Raw genomic sequence first — 14,068 nt, forward strand, 5'->3', positions numbered from 1 at the left:
CGACTATACTAACAGCTAAAAAAAACCCCAAACCTGTTTAAGACACAATGCATATATCCACCGATATCCATAAAATTATTATTTTCTTAAAAATGTTAAAATAAAAAAAATACAACTGTCGGATGACATCATCTTAAAATGAAATATATGCTAATAATGCAATACATATATAACTTTCCCCTGCGAAAGTATTCCGGACCCGACATAAACATATATAGAAAAAAAGTAAGAAACTTTTTAGATTATTAGGATGTTAATTAAGGCAATTTAACCAGGTGTTATTTTGATTGTGTTTTTAGTTTGATCTACTGAAATAAAAATAAAAAAAAAACATAAGGTTGGGTGGGTAAAATTAATCAAAACGGGGAAAAGGCCATTGGTAAATTAATTAGATTACATTGTACATTGACCTAAGTTTTATGATGAACTCCATACCGTCCGCATCAATTATTAATCATCTATATTCTATTTTGCTGTCGGATGAGAAAACATCTTCTACACCCCTGCCATTATGTGATAAGTTCACTCTTGTATACATTATTAATTTACGATTGTTGTTGGTGCTTATGACGTCTTCTTTCTCTCTACATATCGCTTGACACAATAATGACAGATATCTGGATTCTTCCTCAATTTTTGCGACCAATTTACAATTACATCAATTAATGGATTGTTTGGTTTATTTTTCATCCTTTCTGATTCGATTTTAATTGATCCAAACTAAACTGCAATAAGTCACGTAACATTGCTATTTAATATCAGGGAATACATCTAGCATTTATTTGCCTTCTTACAAGTACGTACCAATTAAAACAGTTAAAATGTACGGTTATATGTTTTTCGCGTGTTCAATATTGTGTTTAAAAAAACAAATCACAGTTAAAATAAAAGAAACAGTTGTTTATTGAATTCTTCCATATATATCATAAAAACAGCAAGTTTCAATGGCGTCGCCGTGGTATTTTAATAAGGATTTACAAGTTAAATGAAAAAAAAAGTCTATCGAAAATTGGGTTTTGTTTGCCACATCGATCTTCAAACAATTAAAGCGTCGAGCATTAAAGCCGTATCGATTCCATCACAAGTCGCCTGCCGCCGCGCTTTAGTTTTTGTGCCTAGGAAGTTCGCGCCATTTCGGGAGGCAGCGGGAATTGATTTTACACGGAATATAATAGCAAAGGTGTTGATAAACCGAACTATTGTTTTTGAATTTTTCGCTGGAGGTGGTGTTAACCGGCGACTTCATACAGCTTATTAGATTTTTTTCAGGAGGCTCATAACATTCTCTGTGTTACGCCAGAAGACCCAGAATCATTTATGAAAAACGTGATATGAATTTTATTGATTAGATTCATAGGACGACCATGAAAAAAATGTAAGGAATCTTCTACCTTTATTTATTCAAGCAGCTTTTCACTCGAAGCTTTTTGGAGTCTTAGCTATACTCGTACTGTGCAGGATGTAGACAACTTTTGAAGAGAAAAAAAATATTGTTTACATATTGAAGATTTATTCTTCTAGAAATGTGAAGAAGATATAATAGATCAAAGCAAGTGCAATTGAGAATTTCTCAATGGGATGTTCGGTGTCCTTGCCAGTTCGTAAAACCCGTAAGGACTTGGTCCCCGTGAAGACCATAAATAACAATGAACATGTGACCAGGACCTCGTCAGGACAGAGGTCCATGAGATGCAGGGAGAAGAGCACCCCCCGGAACTGGGTGAACATAGTTAAATCCACGCAGGGCGGGGGATCCAGTGTAAGTATATACTAATTGCTATTGTAATATTATATACTTGTATATTGTGACGTGTCCGGGGCAATGTTTTGTGGATTATAAAGTTATGTACTTCTAAACCAAGATCGAACACATTTTTACAATTATTTAAAATGTTTTAAATACAAATGATAAATTGTCATGTCTCTACCGATTTGTTGATTTTGATGTAACATCGGTACCATACTGCTCCCTGAATGTTGACACGTACTTTGAAAATACTTAATGAAACAACGATTTTTCAATGTAAATTGTCATCTCTGTGCTAAATGGATATTCCTCAAATGTCACTCCCTTGAGCTAGTTGATTTTACAGCTCACATGTCATTAAATAATTAACGTATTAATATATATCACGAGGTTGACTATATGAATATGAAATTGGTCTGCTAAAACGATACTGACAAATGTTTAGTGAAAAATATTGACTTATAAATTACTACTAGTCACGAAAAAATACATTCATCTTACCTTTGTTGAAATTCTTTCAGTTAAAGTTACAAAAGCTGAAAAAGAATTAAATTCAAAGTTATTGTAGCGTAATCCCAAAATATCACGTATCATTTTAATGATTTGTTTCTTTTAGCATAGTATGACAAATGTTTACTTGTATGCTTTTTTGCAATGCAGAATGTACTGTTAAATCAGTTGAATTCGTGGGTGCAAAATTCCGTGGATTGTAGATATTTTTACAGGTTCTTGGGTTCGTAGTTTCGTTAAAATACTTTAAGGAATAATGAGTGAGTTCTACATTATGATGGGATTGAGATTGGTGTGTTAAGTGTACCCACAAAATCCCGGAATCCACGAAAATTAAGTTCCAACGAATATAAACAATTCCACATGACTGTACAGTATGACGAGTATCTGGGCAAGATGATACGACACATCCACATGTTCTTAGTTTGAAATAAAAGTTACTAATAAGATGTGATAAACGGTCTATTCCGATTTAACGCATTTTCATGAATCCATTAAAAAGTCATCCTATATGATGTGCGTCAGTCCTTTACATTATACGCTCATAAACGGTCATACCCTCCTATAATAGTTAGGACGAAGGCTCTAATATACTATATTTAAGATATCAGATATTTACTTCAGATGAAAAGTAGCATAATAAGATATCTTTGAAGTACATTGTATTCTGTTTACTGTGGCAAGACAATGGTTTTCAAAGGCTTTAAACATGTATTGATTCAAACAGCATCGGATACTGTCAAAAGTAACAGTGTACATATTAATATTTGTTTGAAAAAAATCATCACATTTCATAAAATGTAATATTTAATACATTTTTAGGAAGCTTTCCTCTTAAGCTTCGCCATGAATGGTCGAGAACATTGATTACCTTAATTTAACGAATCTAAGATTTAACAGGAATCCCCAAAAGAGTTTCAGGTTGATTTATTATTTAAAACTGATTTTGTTCAAGTGAGAATGACGCAATCTAAATTGCATAAAGACCCACAGACTGAAACTGTTCATTTAACTTGCATGGTGAACGCATATATAATGTACTCCCGGAGAGTATAGCATTTAAATATTCATGTACAAAAACTGTGTAAATTAACATACGCAGGGGCTACATAAAGAGGAGTCCTGTATCATTTATAAAACATTATCTTCCATTAAATCAATAATTTTTCCCAGAATAGTATCAAAAAACCACAATATCCACCGTGTTCTCTAAAAATTTTCGTTGGAACAACATGTTAATCAGTTTAAAAACACCTGTTATTTATGCGACTCTGTTTTACGTCTATCCAAGTCACGTTGCAGGACAACAATATTGACAAAAGGCATGTTTTTGTTTTTGCATGACTCGATTTGCTAGAATCAATCAATAAAATTTATAACTCAAAATCATATTAATATTTCAATCGTTAAAAAAACCCTCCCAAATATATTATGTATTATTTTTAGGTGAGAATCTCTACATTATCTGTTGTGACTATGTGTGTTCTCGAATTTATTTCTTTTTTTATTCAATTGATATTAATATATTCAATCACTGTCTGAAGGTTTTATCTGCTAATCTCCAAATATACATAATAACCCCTCGACCATTGTAATTCAACAAATGATGCAATGAAAGAAGTTTGCACATGAAAATTAATAGAGAGTTCGTCCATTTCCATCTGCAATTCACAAATAACATCAAAAGAAAAAAAAAAAAAAGAAAGAAAAAAAGAAAGAAAAAAAACGACGTAATGACACGTATCTGCCAAAAAAAACTTTTTTTCCCACCTTAATACAGATTAATACGTCACATTTTCCTCGATTAAAAGGTGGTTCTGAAATAGTAGTCAATATCAATTTCAAATTCATCAATGGATATTCTGATTGAAAAAATATTTACTATCTGTAAAACTTAGTTTCAATTTACTTTAATTGGCAGCAATGCGCTTCCGTACAATTTATCATGTACTATGCAAAGACCTTTTAAATCGACACCCCCTTAAAAAAAATTAAAATAAAAAAAGATTTCTCTTCATAAACAACCGAAAAAGGTTAAGCATACACTCAAACAAGATGCCATATGCCAAATATCGTTTGCAAACAGATACATACAAGTATATAACACTGTGCCGGATAATTATGCCAGTGCCAAGGTGGCATTTTTGCACCCGCTTAAGATTCAGTTTCGGAAAAATCCATGTATACCAAATGATAGACCATTGTCTAGAGAGTATATATCCACTTTTATATTTAGTGTGTTTCACCTGACAGGTGAGATATTTACCTTCAAAAATTAATATCCCATCGGAAAATGATAATTCCCATAGGAAAATTGACTCTCCTACAGGAAATATTGACAATCCTATAGGATTTTTAAAAAGTCCTGTAGGACTTATATTTCCTATAGGAGAATGGTAATTCCTGTAGGAATTTGATTCAGACATGTAGTTTTCCTATAGGATATTCAGTTTTCCTATCGGATTTTATCAAATCCTATCGGAATTGAAATTCCTATAGGAAGTTCTTGTATTCCGATAGGAAATTTCAAATTACCTATAGGAATATTGATTTTCCTATGGGAAAAATTATTTTCCTTTAGGAATTTATTTTTGAAAGGTAAATATCTTACCTGACAGGTGAGATACACTGATAAAAAAGGTTGTTTTTAACTCAGTAAGCACTGGTCTATCATATGGCATATTTCAATTTTTCGATATATGCAGCTTAAGCGGGTGCAAAAATGCCACCTTGGCACTGGCATAATTATCCGGCACAGTGTTATATACTTGAGATTTAAATGTAATTTTCCTTTTTATCTTAATAATTAAATTACAGCTTAAATTTTTAGCTAAATAACTGTGTGAAATGTAAATCTGAGTTTAAAAATAGGCAAATAAAGCAAATGTGTCGGGCAAATAAAACGCTGAAAATAGATCTTTATCATAGAAAAGTAAAATAAAAGAGCAAACTAAGTAGTTCTTAATTTATACTTATTTGTCTTGTATATTGTTCATATCACAACAATACCTGAACTTTCAATTAAATCTATTTTTGAGATATATAAAAAGCCGAATATAGAATTCAATTCAAAATAATTGGCATTGTTCTGAATAGTTATGATTCCCTAGGTTAACCAAAATGAAATGAAACACACTTTAGGGTAATCAATAGTTTCTCCTCAATGCAATTAAAAATACACAAATTCAATATCCAATGTATACCTTATAGGAATGCGTTCTATCCAAAGAATAAATAAATAAATAAAGGAAACTTTGTGTTAGAGATTTTTTGATTACTTGTTTGTAAGTTTAAAACATGTAGAAAAATCTCGGTTGCAAACCTATTGTCATCTTGCAGTGCTTACAGTATTTAATCGCTAAGTTCATTGACACCATCATAGAATTTCAAATATTTCAGTAGAATCAGAAATGATTCAAAAATGGATATGGTCTCCTGTGGAAAATGAAGCTAACGCTTTGATTACTGTTATTAAATTTCTATTTATATACAGATTTTAGTGATTATAACGCGCTTTAATGATTAAATCGATGAAATCACAATTCATAGCTATGGTTACAAGATAAAGTGCGTCTAAAATGTCGTAAATGTCTATTTTACCACCCACGTGATATTTTACCTGGTCATGTTGGCCTGCAGTCATATCTCCACCCCGACAGAACTACTAAGAGTGCGATTTAATGGGAAATCGCGTCCCAGAACGAAAAATAGGAGAACTGAACGCTTTTTTCCTGACGACTTCCAAAGCCGTCGTCTGTACAGACGACTGTGTTGTTGGCGGCAGGAAGATCTTTCGTGTGGTTTTTTGTTTCCTTTTATCACATTTTTTGGTTCATCATTGCTTTTCCGTTCATTTATTTATGCATTCTCATAATCTTCCAAAAATTGTCACATAAAGGTATTTTTTCCTACGCAGTAGAAAAAGCTATTTTAATAATCGCGAGAATCAAATATATAGGTGCATTGGATTTGCAGTCTTACTAAAATTAGCATAATTCTCGTATAGTACTTTAATTGATGCTAATTAATACGTAACACGCAATAAAAAATGATCACTTGTAATATTTAAAAATGTATTATTTCACGAACAGTTGAAAAAAGGAGACATTTTAATTACCTAATGCATTTGTTGGTTTCTCAATTTGCTCATGCAAACTATATATCAATAAACAACTTTAATATACAAATACGATCTCGCACTGAACGCTTATCGAAACAAAACAAATAATTCCCTTTCTATTGATTGAGCACTAAAGGGCGATAAAATGTGGTGTCGTGAACTTCTATAATTATTTAATGATAAGCCTGAGTTGGGTTAGCCATTTTTATCAGCTTGCTTCGCTCCACGATTTTTTTTTTTGGATCCAGCGTGGTTTTCACCAATGTGCGTGTTAATATCCCTCTGGGGAATAAAAAATGTCCATCATAGTCATTAGAAGAAATCATGAAATATTCACATCACCGCAGCCATGAACTTTTCGCTAACAATAGAGTTATAGCCCGAGCCTAACTACGGTTTACATTTTCTTGAATATCAATGGAATCCTCCCAATGATAGTTCTGTGTTAAGTGTTATGATTCCAAGTACTATAATGTGGTTCAAATAGTAGATTTATGATTGATCAGTCGTACTTGTACGAAATATACACTTTCAAGGGAAATGAAATTTATTGTACATACATGTATGTATATAGTATGCAATATAAGTACATTATAGAATTTAAAGACAAAATCACCAATTTAAGCAAACATTTGAATATTGGTAAAAAAAAAGGCCTCATTGGTTCAAGTCTTAAAAAGGAGAGAAATGTTATCGGAACATAATATGTTAAAGACTTTTAGGCAAAAAAAATATATATATACCGTATTCAAATGTTACAAACTAATTATCTTACGTTCGCTCTAATACAAAAGTGAAATGATACAAATTTTGGCTAATTTCTGCTCTCTTGGACTGTGTTTAAAGGAAACAGTTAATAATCCTTTAAAACAATTTCTTGCAGTAATAACCAAGTCTTATGTTAATTGTTTCCAGAGATCAAGGTCTGCAAAATCAAAAGGAGAGACCACAAAGCTGTTTGTTGATCAAGAGTTTCCAGCGAACGATTCCTCCATTTTTAAAAATAAACAACTCACCAAAAACGTTGTGTGGAAAAGACCATCAGTAAGTATCAAACGTCATCTATAGTTTGATCAGTTTTAATAAATAGTGAAACTTTAACCACTGTTATACATACTTGTTAAATACAGTATATTTTCTGTATCATATTAAAAATCACTTTCTGTTGTTAACGACCGTAAATAAAAGGGCATTCAGGTTTTCAAAACTTAGGTTTGTTATCACCATATAACAATAATTTATGTTCGGACTAAGGTTTTGAAATATGAACAGACAACTGTACACTTAGGTTTCTAGCGTGTCTGATCTATAATAATATTATATTTACGTTAATGAAACCAAACAATTAAATGAAACACTATCACAATTATTTTAGATTTGTTTAAAACGTCATCCTTGCTTAAATTTTGATAAAAGTCGGATATGAATTAATCCTAAATAGCATTAATGTAGAGGATTTTTAAGCCTAACATCGGCTTTTCTGTGTTGTAGGAAATCCGGCCCAATCCGGTCCTAATATCTGATGGCACCAGCCGACATGACATGAAACAAGGGGAACTAAACAATTGCTGGTTCCTCTCTACCCTGTCAGCCATTGCCGAGAAACCCGAACTTATAAGCAAGGTATACGTAAGTAACATGTTGAATATATTGGAATGCCATTAAAATTATAATCATGCGTGGATTTAGAATGGCGGGGAGGGGGTTGGGGGTATGTCCACTAGGTTTAGTCGGACCCCCCCCCCCCCTCCCGCCTTGGAACTGGCATTCATTAATTTTATATATAGCAAAGGCCCCATAGGGATTCATATTTTTATATTTCAGAAGATTTTTTTTTTTTTTTTTTTTTTTTTTTTTTTTACATTTTATGACTGTTTTTTTTTTTTAATGTAAAGGGTCTAGTAGGCAAAAGTTCACCCCCCCCCCCTTCTTTATGGAAGAAAAAACTCAGATGCTGGCATATTGTTTGACGTGTTTTGGTAGAGTAATAAAATAACAATGCAATTCACTGGGCATTGCCAATCCTTATTTTAAACGATCACGCAGCTTGAAACTTGACCAATATGAATTTTACAATTTAGAAATCCGATGCAATAAAATAAATATGATGCTATAAAATAAATATGGCAGCAATAAGGTCGTATGCGTCATGGAACAAGATATGATATTTTATCAATTTGTTTAAAGGACATTTGATCCATTTTATTAATTAATCGATAAAACAGTTTAACTAGTTCCGGCCATTTCTAGTTTTAATTTTCATCATAAACTTATAGGAATATGTGATGCTGAGCTGAACGTCATCAATTTTATTTCAACCACTCATTTTCCATTATTTGACTCGATGCTACAAAAAATTGGGAGAACATAATAATCTAAAATTAATTCAAATAACGCTGCGCTGTTTGCACAACCTTCAATAAGCTAGAGCAATTGAAAAAAAAAGAGAAGAAAACCAGACTAAATTACGGCAGATCGAACACTCTCAACTGTCGTTGATATTTATTGAGATCTTGAAATCTCTACCGCTTTACTCTAATTCCCAGGTAATTCTATTCTCCCTAAATTCGCCACAAATTGCACGATAACGATCCGCTTTCGCAATTCAGAAGCAAGGTTTCGATCTCATTTCCAATACCGTTCTATGCAATTCGATGTTAATTTAAAGATCCAAAGAAAAAGTACACAAATATTTGCCTTGTTTGCCTAATGGTTTGCTTTGCACCACTGCAAGTCTGAAAGCCGATTTAATTGACGGTTCTTAATTAAGAGAGCTTAGTGTAATTCAATAAGGAAAAACAAATTGTCTGCATGCGAGCAGAAAATGAACATTATTATTTTGAAGTTCTGAGATATTTGCTGTTTACTATATTGGATATTGACATTCAATATTAAATTATGAAAAAAAATTATCATGATATGTATGATATTTAGTAACTTGCTATTTCCTGTCGTCGATTTCTTCTTTCATTTTTGTATTTTTATCTCTCAATAATGTGGAGTAAACGCTGTCTCCATAAAATGGCGAGGAAAACAAAATAATGACGCGTCAAAAACATTTTGAAAAGAAAATTATTCCTTTGAGAATTTATCTTCCAGGAAGGGAGAGTTCTGCTCGCATAGCTATCAGTTCAAATGCATCATTAACCCTTTTAATTATCTGAACAGATCATACCAAGTGACAACACATTCGGAACGCCTTATTATGACGGGAAATTTCACTGTCGCTTCTGGCAGTTCGGGAAATGGGTGGATGTCCATATTGATGATCTCCTTCCAACTGTAAATGATGAAATATTATTTGCTCACTCGTCCGATCCGGATGAATTCTGGGTATCTCTAGTGGAAAAAGCATACGCCAAGTAGGTGAACAGTAATTGCTGAATTATATTGGTACAAAACTAATGCGTTTTGAATTGAATTGTCATTGAATAGGTGATTCAATTATACATATACATTTATACATATACGCATGTTATATAATATTAATTAAAAACCAGATATACAGTTTGTTTAATAAAAAATTTTATATATATGATAAAAATCAATTCAAAATTTGTCAAAATATGATACTGTACACTAAACAAAAGTTAATCATATAAAAAAGCCGAAAAAAAATATAAAAAAAATACAATATTTAATGAAGCCAAAGATTACGCCAATGTTGATCTCTACATGTAATAAAGGACTAGTGACACGGTATCTTATATTCATCCATTTACACAGGCTTAACAAATCTTATGAGGCACTGGAATACGGCTTCGAGGCAGATGCCTTTACTGACCTGACTGGTGGCCTTGCCGAGTGGTACAACCCTGCTGAATTAAAGGAACACGATTTCTACCTCATTAGGGCGGCTTATCAGTGTGGCGCCGTCATCGGCTGCTTAAGTGTGGTAAGCGTTGTCTCTTTATGCAAAGAGTCTGTTAAGCTAAAAAAATAAATAAACAAAAAAATCGTATTTTTCCTAGGTGAACTGAAGTACATGTGTTTACAAAAAATCGCTTTAGTTGGTAATTGCGAAACAGATATACAGTGAAAGCGTTAGGCCATTGCAAGTTTTTTTCTTTGTTTAGCGTCCACCCAAAACACCAAAATCTATTTCTATCGGGAAAAAACCCCCCTACAAACCTTAGAAAAAACACACAACTTTAAAGGTTCAACAAAATAAAATTAATTATATATTTTGAGGTATTTTCTTCATTTTGTAACAAAAATAATAAATAATAATATAATAAAAAATCCATATCTTTGGCACAAAACTTCATATTTTTACATCTGAAAACCAATCCGTCCGCAGACGCTAAACATAGAAAAAACTTGGCCTTATATTTCGTCTGGAACCAATATTTATTGCGGATACACCTACAAATACGTGCAATAGTCCTTGCTTTCACTTCTGTGATATTGATTTAATGTTAATACTAATTCTTAATTCACAATGCAGGAAAATTGGCTCCTTGGATATAGATTATTTTATGGAAATCAGTAAAAAAAAAACAACAAAGCTGAATTTGCGTAGACATACATCGTATTTTTATACATTATACGAAAAGGAATATGAAATTCAAATATTCTACAGTAAACTTAAGTTCACAAATATTATCTTGTGTCCCTAGGATAAAGAGGACAGAGATGAAAGAGAAAAGCGAGGAATGGTGTCCAACCACTCATACGTAATAACTGCCGTGGAGGAAATTCCGTATAAATCCGGAACAACCAAGCTTATCCGCGTACGAAACCCTTGGGGGGATACCGAATGGAACGGCGCGTGGTGCGATGGGTAAGTTTGTGTTAGATAATGCCATCTTGTATCAACAATAGAAATACTTTCCATCTTATCAAAATCATCTGCTTTTATAACAACTATCCACTTTTTCAGATTACAGGTTTTTTCTATAAAACGTTAAATTTCTAGAAATATTTCTTGAGAAACCACTACTAATTTAACACGTTTCCAAATCAGAAAAGTAAGAAAACGTATACTATTGTATTACTAAGTAAATATCAACAATATCTGTACTCCAACATTTAAGGAGTGAAGAATGGGATCACGTAAATAATGAGGTCAAAGATCAACTTGAAATTCTATCGCGAGACGATGGAGAGTTCTGGATGAACTATGACGACTTCCGGCGAGAGTATTGCAACATGATTGTGTGCAACTTGTCTCCAGACTTCGACCACGATGGAATTAGCGACAGAGCAGGTATCATATTTAGTTGCTCCTTTGAAGTTCGATGAACTGCTTTTTTCAAAATAGCAAAAAAAAAACCAAAAACAAAAACCCTGTAAATTTCTTACATTTGAATCCACGGATTTTACTTACTGTTTGATGATATTACAGAATATCAAATGAGTTTTAAAGGATCGTGGAAAACGAGCTTAAACGCAGGTGGATGGCTAGAATGTGAATCCTTTTACCAGAATCCCCAGTACCTCATTACATTGCATACTGATGGTAAGGTTTTACTCTTTATTTGTTTTTTTTCCCATAAAGTATATCAAATATCAAAGAAAAACATTTTGCTTGCACATTTGTTTTTGATTCAATGTAAAAAGAGATTTCGTTAAATTGTCTGATTATTTAATAGTGTAATATGTTTATTTAAGTTTATGGAGGGTTTAATTAAACAATTTTGTAACTTCAGTGGTGGTCCAGAGACGATTTAATGGTCGCCTTCCACTTATTATCTCCCTTTTGCAAGTGTATCGAAGACACGAGAAGTTAGAGGGCGTTGGTCTCTTCGCTATTGGTTTCGAAATATTTCAGGTGAATACTATGTTAAAAAAAAGTTATCTGTAATCAAAACTTGATAATATATTTTGAAATTCATGCATAATTTGTGTTTATTTCATTTGTATCTTAGCTTTACACAAAGCCTACTGGGGCTCTTGGGAAGAGTTTTTTCGACAATAACGACCCACTGATGCCTGAAAACGAAGAGACCTACGCCGAATACAGGGAAACCTCTGGGCGTTTCTTCCTCGACCCAGGCCAATATATTCTTGTGCCAACTACGCAACTGCCAAACTTCCAACGGGAATATTTAATGAGAGTCTTCTCCGTCTGCAAAATGGAATGCATGTAGGTTTCAGCCGACATTAAACTAGCAATTTGTTTTCTTTTTTGGAATCAAAACTGTATGTAAACGTACAAACTTTTAAATCAATATAAATTTAACGCAGAATAACATTTGAATAAGCTTTTACTTATCAATAAGTTATACTTATGAAAGGTTCTTTTTCTTTTTTAGCCCAATTGCGAACAGTTTACCTTGGTCGCACTGACGCATTACACGGTTGTTAAGCATTTGCTTGACGACGAGCCGAAATTTTTCCTTTGTGACGTCACCTTCCAAAAAACCCCTGACAATTATGCAACAATTTCCTCATGTGTCAAAACTGCATAGACAGTATCAGAAACATTTTTTTTGCAATCATTTTCATCACATGCACAGAATTTTTTTTTTTACACCCATATGCATGTTATATAGATATACATTTAAACTCAAAGACATTAAAATCAAAAATTCATTGTAAAACATTTTAAAATTTTCGTTTTCATATCATGATATTTGAATTCTTAAATGTCATACTTATTTTATCATTCATAGCTAGAATCACCTGCCAAATGAACTTTTATTTTACTCAGTCAATAATATAGCCTATGATATAGGCTTCACTTGTGTATTATGCTCACCAAGTGGCATTTTATCATTTTTTTTTTCACTTCCACGTAAAACTATGCATAAAACCCATAGAAGACACCATCATTTGTCGCATTGATTTCTGTCAAAGATTCTGTCAGACAGTTGCAAAAAGATTGTGAGCGGTTTAAATTGGTAAAACATATACAAACAATGATACGTAAACAAATATAATCTATATCTGCACTTTGATTACTTTTGATATATAAGGTAAATGCTTCAATGCCTATAGAGCAAATAAACAGTATTATAGTGCTTTTTATAATTCGTTTTTTACGCTCATTAGTTGTAAGAATAACGAATAAGGTTACACATGTAGTACTGAAATGTGACATGATAGCCTTTCTGCAATACATCAATAAATTCGCTATTGTACATATTTTGTTCGAATTTTACTAGTACTCTCCTACTGTTAACATGTTTCGTACTAACCAGTAGCTGAGTCGCTGGTTAATTTTATGTATATTTTACAGTTTAAATGTTGATAGCTATAATACACCGATCCATAAAAGTTCGTGACCTCATATTTTGACAAGATGTTTAAGATCCTAAAAAGACGATTATAAAGTCAAATACGGATCTGAAGGAAAATGCCTTCATGAATTGTCACCAATTAATAGTCTTAGGTTGTTCACATTTTCTACGTTCAAATCAATAAATTGATGAAACAAACGTTTTTTTTTTTTACTTTTTTAAAATATGTAATTAAAAGATATTTCAACCATGCAAAGGCCAATCTATTTGACAAGGCTGAATATTCAAACAACTTACCATTAAATCTACCTACATTTTTAAGGTATAATATGTTTAGTTAAGAAAAAATCCATACATATATGTAACTTTTATAATTTGGGTATTTCCTATATATTTATATATTATTTCAAACAAGATGTTTGAGATCTAAAGAAGACGATTTTACCGTGAAATATGGATCTGAAGGAAAATACATGAATTGCATCCAATTAATAGCCTTAGGTTGTT

At 32.3% G+C, this 14,068-nt stretch overlaps 1 protein-coding gene across 2 annotated transcripts; it reads left to right on the top strand.

The window, feature by feature from the left end:
- Window positions 1-1,096: 1,096 nt before the first annotated feature.
- On the top strand, window positions 1,097-13,759 carry LOC105331075 (calpain-9). 2 transcript variants are annotated; one of them, XM_034471092.2, is made up of 11 exons: window positions 1,097-1,759; window positions 7,293-7,421; window positions 7,869-8,006; window positions 9,546-9,739; window positions 10,104-10,272; window positions 10,997-11,160; window positions 11,414-11,586; window positions 11,725-11,838; window positions 12,029-12,150; window positions 12,248-12,465; window positions 12,635-13,759. In XM_034471092.2, the coding sequence occupies exons 1-11, from the start codon at window positions 1,574-1,576 to the stop codon at window positions 12,666-12,668; spliced, it is 1,641 nt and encodes a 546-aa protein (XP_034326983.1). In that variant the 5' UTR covers window positions 1,097-1,573; the 3' UTR covers window positions 12,669-13,759. The 2 variants fall into 2 exon arrangements, with proteins under 2 accessions (XP_034326983.1, XP_034326984.1); XM_034471093.2 differs by having other exon boundaries at window positions 1,098-1,759; window positions 7,869-8,000.
- The last annotated feature ends 309 nt before the right edge of the window (window positions 13,760-14,068 follow it).

This window comes from Magallana gigas, chromosome 6, assembly GCF_963853765.1.
Source record: "Magallana gigas chromosome 6, xbMagGiga1.1, whole genome shotgun sequence".
In the NCBI taxonomy this organism is placed as follows: Eukaryota; Metazoa; Mollusca; class Bivalvia; order Ostreida; family Ostreidae; genus Magallana; species Magallana gigas.

What these genes read in the sequence shown, in the direction of transcription:
- LOC105331075 (XM_034471092.2), top strand. Translation starts at nt 1,574, where the DNA reads ATGGGATGTTCGGTGTCCTTGCCAGTTCGTAAAACCCGTAAGGACTTG. An exon ending in TTGTGTGGAAAAGACCATCA is followed by an intron (nt 7,422 to 7,868) that starts GTAAGTATCAAA and finishes TCTGTGTTGTAG; the next exon opens with GAAATCCGGCCCAATCCGGT. An exon ending in AACTTATAAGCAAGGTATAC is followed by an intron (nt 8,007 to 9,545) that starts GTAAGTAACATG and finishes TTATCTGAACAG; the next exon opens with ATCATACCAAGTGACAACAC.